The 9,896-nt window shown below is 35.5% G+C and overlaps 1 protein-coding gene across 1 annotated transcript; it reads right to left on the minus strand.

Annotated features, from left to right (window-relative positions):
• Positions 1-3,381: 3,381 nt before the first annotated feature.
• Positions 3,382-7,453, minus strand: LOC132181075 (uncharacterized). The gene is made up of 8 exons (XM_059594131.1): positions 7,284-7,453; positions 6,997-7,162; positions 6,231-6,321; positions 6,055-6,113; positions 5,238-5,298; positions 4,755-4,845; positions 4,556-4,632; positions 3,382-3,841 (listed from the first exon to the last, which is right to left on the minus strand). Exons 1-8 carry the CDS (start codon positions 7,309-7,311, stop codon positions 3,725-3,727), a joined length of 690 nt encoding a protein of 229 aa, XP_059450114.1. The 5' UTR covers positions 7,312-7,453; the 3' UTR covers positions 3,382-3,724.
• Between the last annotated feature and the right edge of the window lie 2,443 nt (positions 7,454-9,896).

Raw genomic sequence — 9,896 nt, forward strand, 5'->3', positions numbered from 1 at the left:
TTTATACGCTGTCAGAACAATCCTAGTTCTGCCCGGCGTCAATTGGTATCAGAGCTTAGCGTCTTCTTGGGGTGAATTTTTCATCAGTTTTTATGGCTGGAGGTCGTGGTCGTGGTCGGCGTGGGCAGGTTCCGAATGAGGAAGTCTCCTACCATGAACACCATGTACGAGACGTGAGGATTGAAGATTTGGAAAGGCAGGTTGCGGAGTTAACCCAGCGTCTAGTGGCGCAAAACTTGGAGAGGGATCGCGAGATAGATGATCGTGATTCAGAATCCAATTTTGAGAACCCGTATCACAATCCTGTTCTGGGTCGGGAACAGGGTGTTCGGGATTGGCGGCATGGAGACTTAGGCTTCAAAGTTGAGCTTCCAGAATTTTCAGGCACTTTACAAGCCGAAGGCTTCATTGATTGGCTGCATGAGGTAGAGAGGATCTTTGATTATAAGGAGGTTCCAGATCGTATGAAGGTGAAGCTTGTCGCCATCAAACTAAAAGGTCGCGCATCTGCTTGGTGGGAGCAGCTAAAGCGATCGTGAGATAGACAAGGCAAGCCAAAGATTTGTGATTGGGAGAAGATGAAGAAGAAGATGAAGGGAAACTTTTTACCCTTCGGATACACACAGACATTATTTCAGCGACTTCATATGCTGAGACAAGGTGCGAGATCTGTTGATGATTACACTGGAGAGTTCTACCAGTTGGTTGCTCGGAACGACTTGTCAGAGACTGAGGAGCAGTTGGTGGCGCGGTACCTAGGCGGTTTGCGGCAGTCCCTACAAGACGTCCTTAGTCTCCACTCCATTTGGACGGTTTCTAAAGCCTACCAACGTGCCTTGACTGTAGAAAAGCAGCAGGCCAGGAATAATACCAGATCTACACCAAGAGGAGATCAAAATACACGAGGAACTCGTCCTCAAGAGCCTCGTCCTAATCCTCAATCTACGCAAGGTCAAAGTTCCAATTCCAACATTCGTTGTTTTAGATGTGGGGAGCCCGGTCATCGATCGACAGATTGCCGAAAATCTTCTAGCAGAACGGGCAAGAATCTCTTGATTGAGGATGAGATAGTAGAAGAGAAAATCCCTAAGTGCCCCAAATAAGCAAACAGAGAAAAAACTCTGAAAGACTTAAATTTAATTGATAGTATAAACTGGATTGATAAACAATAAAGACTAGATGTCTTTATATAGGCTAGGCACCTCCTAAACCAACAAGGAAAAGAAAAAGCAAACTTAATTGGAAAAGGAAAACAAATCCTAATAGGAAAAGGAAAAGCAAATCCTAATAGGAAATGAAAAACCCAATCCTTATTGAAAAAGGAAAACTAAAACATAAATAATAAATCTACTTTATTATTATTATTCTCCTGCATCAATCTCCCAGTGCAATCCTCATGAGTTGGCTATAGATAATCTATAACATTCAATATCATATCTTTGTAATTATTCAATTACCCTCATATTGTTTCATTATGGAGTGATCATATCTCCATCAGCGACCCAATTGTGACCGACCCCGAATTGACATGCAACTGCATAATATTAATAAATAGTATTTATTTTATTTGAAAATGTTACTTTCATTTATCCTTGTCGACAAAAACAATAAATATTATTAATAAACAAAAAGAAAAAAAAAATGAGTGTCGTGTATATATATATACATACACGAGGATTTCATGAAGAAATTAAGAAATTGATACTTTATGGTCCGTTGGTTACCGATCACAATCTATAATACTTTGTAATTTTTTTTTAATGACGGAAATCTCATGCAGATTATTTCGTATACTCATTCTTGTCGAGTAGATCTCAAATTTGTAGTTCGAGAAAAGCGTTTTTTTAAATGAATCAAGTAAGACTACGATTTCGTCGGCCAGCGTAATTTTAAAGAATTGTTTGCATCAAGCCAATCACATTTGATTACTTTTTGGAATTTTCTACCCCAAACGTATCATTTATAACTTAATTATATCATCAATGGCCGACATGGGATTCACATGCAAGTATTAAGACGTGGGACGCAGCAACCGTTAAGAGTAGATGAACAAGAATTAAGAGCTAGAAAGTAGATTTATAAAAGTAAAGGATTTTGTTTTTTTGTTTTTTTCCTCAGATTTGGTATGTATGATCCGGTGGTTTTGGAATTGTTTTTTTTTTTTTTTTTTTTTCCTTTTTTTTCCTTCTTAAACTAGAACCAATGGGGAAAGGACAGTCTTTATCATTGAGGTGAAAGTCCAGGGACCAAATCTAGCTAGTAAGATTTGAAGATGCACCCCAGCAAATTAAAAAATAAAAAATGAAAAAGGTCTTAATGATTGTGGATGATTAAAAGGTTATTAGAGATAGAGAGCTACGGACCAGGAAGCTTATCTACAAAGGTCACGCTGTAATTTAAGAAAGAAAAATTAAAATATATATAACAATTGAGTCATGACTAAATCTTCAATTATTTATATAAACACATGCTTTATGTAGATTATAAAATGTATTTTAATACATGATATAATTATTAGTGAGTCGGAATTAATAGGTATGAGTCTTGTCCCCTTTAACATCGTATTCCTAGAAACTCGAACTCATGTCCCTTTCCTCACCAAATCACTTGTCACTAAGCAAATCCTTCATGTGGTGGACCTTAATCATCTTCAATGCATGCCATTAAAGCATTCACAATTGGCTTTCTCTATTTAGCTTTTCTCTAAAAATTCTTACAGAACTCAGGAAAACGCCTATTTAACAAGCTCAACTTCTCTACTTTTTATTTGACTCTTGGCATCGATGCTCCATACATTTCAAGAGCCAAAAAGCTAAAGTTACATAATTTTTTAAGCTTATTTTTTACCCTCCTCTTGATTGGTTTTAAACTAATAAAATAATAATATTTAACTAAAGTAGAAAAAGATATAGAGAATTTGATGTTTGGCTCATTTTAAAAACGACTCTCTAAATTTGATAAAGTACATTTTTCTCCTCAAATTTAACTTTTAATTGAAGAGTCCATTGTAAATGCTACCAAAATGGATTTGAATATAGTAGAATGACTAATGATGTTATACACCACATTTTTTTCCAAAAACCTGATTGTCAAGGCCACATCAACAAACTAGGATAAAAGTATAATATACTCAAATCTCAGAGATGTTCACTATGCTGCGGCAGGTTTATTTTTTTCAGTAGAACACAGATGGGCTAATTAACATTAATGGGTTAATACTAAAAAAATTTTGGACAAATCTAAACCATGTTGTCGCCCAATGAATCTTTAGTGTTTTCATATGTAACGCATGTCTTTGGAGATTGCAGTAACATACAAACATTTTAAAGTCCAGCCCAGCAGTCGTTCATTTCTCAAGCCCACCAAAAAACAAGAAAAATCAACACACAGAACAAAAGGAAGTACAATTGCACTAAACAGTACCCATTTGTTTGCAAGTAATTTCTAAACAAGAAATTCTTCCCATTCATATAGCACAAAGGGTACTCCAACCGATTTTCAGCGGTGGCTGACCAAACCAAAAAAAAGAAAAAAAAATTACGAACTTATGAAATAGGTTACATAATTAAGTCCCTTGATACCAAAATTGCATTGACCAGACCGCACCACAGAATCATACATTACGACAATGAGAAGAGTGCCACAACAGGTTTATGCGCCATCCACCAACTAGTGAATCTGCTCTCCCTCTGCCAAACCTGTTTTGAACTTTAAACAGGTTTGCTTATGCACATTCAACATCAGAATCATCTGGCCTTTCAATATAAAGTTCAAATTCAGCAGGACTCCATCTGCAGATCAAGCCAAGCCGGAAGGTGGCCATCATGATCCCTAACAAACGCTGCAAACAAGAAAAAGCTTAATCACATCAGTTTTTTCAATCTATTATTTTAGAAACAAATAAATAGAAAAAAACAGAGAAACAACTAATATCAATATTGGTTAACAGCTTGTAGCTCCCACGTGATGAAAAATTTGATGCGTGCGGGTAGGGGTGGGGCTGGGGAAGCAATGAAAATTTTATTACATGTTCCATGTGATGACATACGCTTTGCACAATTTGGACAAAACAGAAAGTTGAATAATTGAACCCAAAAAAAAAGAGAGGCGGTAGCTCAATGCACCCAATGGAGGATGTCCCCCAATTGAAATAATAAGCATGCAGAATATCCCTTGAACTTCAGGGGGAAAAAAGGCGCTTACATGTCAGATGCAATATGCTCTAACCATGCAGAAATGCACCCAAGATTTCATCAGAATAGCAAATGACATTACTGGAAATGATACCATGCACAAGCAAGTGATAATGAAGAACTACAGAAAAGCCGCATAAAGCACTCCATGTTCTATTCAAAACAGAAAAGAAAACAAAAAGGGAAAAGAGGAAACTCCTGGTGTAAGTCTTTTTGTTGATAAGTAACTCCTGGTGTAAGTCTTCGACAAACATCATCCTATTCCAAGCTGGGGGAGCCTAGTTCTTTTTTCTTTTCTTTTTTAAGTAAGATGGGGGGGCCTAGTTAACTCACTAATAGAGCAATAAGACCATTGAACTAACCAGTATGCGAGATGACTCGGGCGACAAAGGGTTTCCCTCCTCACAAACAACGAAGTCTGAAACAAGCTCCACAACACCTGCACGCCATGAATAATACCAAGCATTTATATCTTCCCTTCACTCTTCCCTTGGAAACAATTACATATAAAATAAAATAAAAATAAAAAAGAAGATAGCATAAGAGAGCAACTATGCACACCTTTGTTCAACCGAACAGGCATCCCTTGCTTGCGCAGGAAGGGCTCCATCTCATGTGTAAATTGCTCTAGAGGACCTTCCTTAAGCTCCACCTGGAACATCCAACGTTAAAATTAATTCATGCTGAAAGAATCTACGAGGTATATTACAGTAGTGATACATGATATAATAAATACGAATATTGGCAGCTCACAAGCTTAACCTAAAAATATTTTTTTAATAAGTAAACAGCCTTAAAAGAAAAAAAAAAAAAAGATTCAAACTAGTGACCTTAGTTTCATAAGACATGGTCCCTAGCCAGGGTTAAACTTAACCTAAAAAGTATAACTTCCATACATAAAATTGCAGTATTTGACTAGCCAAAAACAACCGAATGCAAAAATTATATTCTGATCAGCACATTTTACATCTTCAAGTCTGCCTTCCATGGTTAACTATTTAATGGTATGGATGCTTGTCGCGAAAAAAATGACATGAGACTAACCTTTTCTGCTGCTGTGCTTCCTGTCCTTGCAAAGTCATATTCCTCATACTCATTAAATATCCTATAAAAAGATATTGAAAGAAACACAAAAATAAAATTAGGAAAGGAAAATTGTAACACTTGGACAGGCTGTATACTCAATTAGCTGAGAAATAAATTTAGTGGAATAGAAGGTATGGAGAATGAAATAACATTTAACATTTTTACAGAGGATTATTAGTAAAGAATGATGAGTTTCTTTACATAAATTGAAAATATCAACAATTCTTAACAAACACATACAAGAAATAATTTGACACCAATACATTCTTTAAAACAATTATACATTAAAGCTCTTCATCAGCAACTTTAGGCTTTCACCAACACTATTCTGCTAAACTGTCTCCATACACTTGAAACTAAACAGGCTTATGGCCTCTTCTATTTGTCCGTTATCTTATATAAATGTTATTTACAAAACATCAAGTATTAGTATAATTTGCCTCTATTCCACAAAAAAGTGTACAGCCAAGAAAGTCTCCCAAAGATTTATTTTCCCTTCTTTTTAAATTTTTTCCTTCTCAGATGGGGTTTTGGATTTTGAGAGGCTACACGTAGATTCCATATACTTTTATGACATTAAAAACAAGCCTTTCAGAAAAGCTCAATATACATCTTTTCGTATCAGTGGATAATCCAAATGTCTGAAGTTTCTATTCCGTATTGAGCATTCTAAGACCACAGATCTGAAAACTCCAATTATCTCTCCTATTATCACCTTTACTTGGCAAACAATGGGAGCATAAGGATTCAGGAAAGTGAGACCTCTGAAGCTTACCTTTCAACCTCTTCTTTTGGCAAATTGGTAAAACAAAGCCCAGTATCTCCACGTAGAATCTAAGGGACAATTAATCAGAGTAAGTGACATTACACAAGATAAGAGAGAGGGAGAGACAGAGAGACAGAGAGAGGAGCAGTAATAATTATTGCCCGCATAAAAAAGATAATGCTTACCTTCGAGACTTTGTGAATGCCAGTCATAATCTCATCAGCAGCAGACCGGCCAAGAGCAACCTGCATGACTTTGTTTGATCCAAGGAAAAATCTGGAAAAAAAAATCATTGCAAAAGAACTTTTCATGGGTATGTTCGTTTTTATTGTCTGTAGATCCATAAATCAGAACCTAACAGAAAAAGATAATAAATCCCTACTTCATAAAATAACAGTTATTAGAAAGTTCTAAATTTTCTTGAAACTGAAATCACTTCATCATGTTTAAGATGCCAACTTAGCATGTAAGCCAATTTCAAGAAACATAGAAATAAGAACACATTTTGAAATTCTAAAGGAGACCAAATTCAAAATAGTTGTAGACACATTCAATCGCTTGCACGTAATTGAACTGAAGGGAGTCTCACTCAAAATTCTTGAATCACAAATATCAAACTACACCACCAATAACAAACAAATTAGCACCCATAACGCCCCACTAAGACAACATTTCTCAGTGAAATTTTTCCCAAACAAATTACAGTTTAGCTTCCTCCAAGCTTCATTACAAAATATCCACTAATACAAACAAAGACCTTGTAAATCCCCTTTGAAACAAACTAACTGGGTCTAACAAATGTAAATTTAGCTGCCAAAACGGAGTAGAAGAAACACATATAAATGTGTTGTAAAAAGAAGACACAACCCAGATAATTCAACTCTAATCCCAGCAACCAAACAGCGCAGAAAAGAGATTTAAGTAAAGCAACCAGAAACTAAAAAAGTATACCTGCTAGTAGACTTGAGCTTTTCCCTGAACTCCTTGAACTTGAGGTTCCTCATGTTCTGGAAAGAGAACACGTAAACCGAAGCGTACTTCTCGGCGGCCTCCCTTATCGCAGTCACTATCGCCTCTTTATGTTCCTTCCCCTTCTTCTTCGTCTTCGACAGCGTAACTGCATAACATATTTTCCACAGTTTTGTTAATAAATTAATTAGCTTAAACCCTAAGTTTTTCTCGGATGCGAACAGAGCATAAGCAAGATAGAGAGTCTCAAGAGAGAAAGGGCGACGAACCCGCTTTATTGCGCTTGGACTTCGGCATTTTCGGAGACCTCTGCTTTCGCTTTTGCTTCGGCTTCTGCGACTGTAAAACCCTTTCCTTCTTCCTCTGAAGGCGCCTGTCTCTGTTTCTGTTCGGCTGTTCCTAGGGTTTCAGGGTTTGTATTGTAAGACTGAATTGGTTCGGTTTCAACTTTCACACTTTCGTTTTCCGAATAAGAATTGGGCCAATCCAGAATTGGGCTTAGAATTGGTCCGGGCAATTATAAAAGGTTCTATTTGTTCTGCGGGCTCAATTGTTTATTATTATTATTATTGTTATTATTATCAGAGAAAATTATCAACCAAATAATGCATATTTATTTTAATAGTAAAAAATGTATCAACACCTTCATTCCAGCTTTCAATTCTTTTTTTTTTATATATATATATACCAAAATTCCAAAATTCCCATATTGCCTCTAATTTTTATAATTTTTTTTATTTTTTATTAAAAAAAACAAAAAAAAAAAAGACAAAAAAAAAAAAACAAATTTGGGGGTGCAAAAATGGCCAAATGTAGCCACCCCGAATTTTTTTTTTTTTTAAAATAAAAAATTATGGGCAATATGGGAAGTTTTGGATACAATTGGTTAAATTGCAAAAATTTGAAACTTTGGGGGGTGGATTGCCAAAATTGAAACTTTAGAGGTCGAATTGCAAATCGCCCCAAACTTTGTGGGGGTAAAATATAATTTTCAATTTTTATTATTATTATTAGGGAAAACTTAATTTTATAACACTGAACTACTTGACGTTTAAAAAGACCCCCTAAATTTTAAAGACTCTCAATTTAATCCTCTGAATTTTTAATTTTATTCAATTGACCCTCCTCCGTCAAATTCAAATTACCATTCAATTTTCGTTTTTTTCTTCTTAATTTTTAATTTGAAATTGAGAGAAATTTTTGAATTTTATAAAAAAGTTAGGGGTATAAAGGTCATTTTTATCACTTTTAATGTTTTAAATTTGACAAAGTGGAGTGTATTGCATCAAATTGAAAGTTTATGGGAGTGAAATTGAGAGTTTGTAAAATTTGGGGGATCTTCTCAAAATGTGTGATAGTTCAAGGGTCTTAAGTGAAGTTTTCCTTTATTATTATAAAAACATAAGAAATGGAGTAGCGAAAGAAGGAAGGTCTGCATATGTGAGAGGCCGTCTGACAAAACTAAAAATTGAGAGGTTTAATGAAACTTTTATTCTTTTCTAGAACTCCTGTTGTTAGTGTTGTAGTTGGTTTCAAACGTAGTAGGGCAGTGAAATATTCTATGTTGTGGCACGATTGGATCACATTTCTAGGCTAAGAATGGAAAGGTTGATAAAGATGATATTCTTTCTAATCAAGATTTTTTATGATTTTGATATTTGTATTAGGGGAGAGCTAGGGAGCCAAACAAATGAACCCAAAAAAATTTTCAAATTGACGTGGCGGACCGTGAGTAGCAGACAAGGGAGAGGGAATTGTATTTGTTTAATTTAAAAACCCTTGCCACATTAGTTTGTAAATTTTTCTATGTTCATTTGTTTGACTCCCTACCACTTCTCATTGTGTTGATTGTGTTAAAGGGAAGCTTACTGCTAAAACCATAAGTGAAAATGTCCTAAAATCGATACAAACTGACATATGTGGTCCCATTAATCCTACTACTTTGGAATATTATAGGTACTTCATCACCTTTATTGATGCTTATCCATGTTATGGTTATATTGAGCTCATTCGTGAAAAGTCGAAATCTTTAGAAGTCTTTAAAAATTTTAAGGCTACTGTTGAACTTCACCGTAATAAGAATACGAAAGTTGTAAGATCAAATAAAGGTTGTAACTATTATGGGAGATATGATGAAACATCTTGGCAAAATGTGGGACCTTTTGCAAGGTTCCTTGAAGCGTGTGGGATTGAGGCACAATATAGAATGCTTGGAACTCTTGAACAAAATGGGGTTGCAAAAAAGAAAAATCATATTATGATGGACATGGTGTGATGTATGCTTTGTCACTTGTCCCTACTTGAGTTATTGTCGGGAGAGACCTTGAAAATTGCAACATACACTTTAAATCAGGTACCTGGCAAGTCAGTTCCTAAAACTCCTAATGAGTTTCGGCCTAAGAAAATGCCTAACTTGCGCCATTTTCATGTTTAGATGTTTAGGCTATAAGTGAGACTTCATAATCCACAATTAAAGAAACTTGATCCTGAGACTATTTCTGGATATTTTGTAGGTTACTATGCTCAAGGAGTTCTAGATTTTATTTCCCTTCCCATGTGACTAAAATCATTGAGTTAGATCGTGCCATTTATTTTAAGGATGATATTCAAAGGATTTTCATACCTCGTGAGATCTCATCTAGGGAGGAGTATGTTGTTGTTCTAGTGCATCTTATTTTACCATTTGTGTATGTACTTCTGCCTGTAAGGCAACCTCCTATTATTACTCAGGAATATGTTATTAACACTGAACCCACTATTGATGAGAGGGTGAATGACGATGTTCATTTGAGGAGATCATAGAGGACACGTAGGCTTGCAGTTTTTCATGACTATGTAGTCTATTTGCAAGAGCATGAGTTCAGTGTTGGAATGTCCATTGA

The sequence above is a fragment of the Corylus avellana genome, chromosome ca5, assembly GCF_901000735.1.
Source record: "Corylus avellana chromosome ca5, CavTom2PMs-1.0".
Classification (NCBI taxonomy): domain Eukaryota; kingdom Viridiplantae; phylum Streptophyta; class Magnoliopsida; order Fagales; family Betulaceae; genus Corylus; species Corylus avellana.

Bases quoted from the DNA above. Each gene is read 5' to 3' on its own strand.
- LOC132181075 (XM_059594131.1), bottom strand. From the start codon at position 7,311: ATGCCGAAGTCCAAGCGCAATAAAGCGG. The intron at 6,322-6,996 runs GTATACTTTTTT...TTTTTTTTCCAG, and splicing joins AAGCTCAAGTCTACTAGCAG to ATTTTTCCTTGGATCAAACA. The intron at 4,633-4,754 runs GTGTGCATAGTT...CATGGCGTGCAG, and splicing joins GCCTGTTCGGTTGAACAAAG to GTGTTGTGGAGCTTGTTTCA.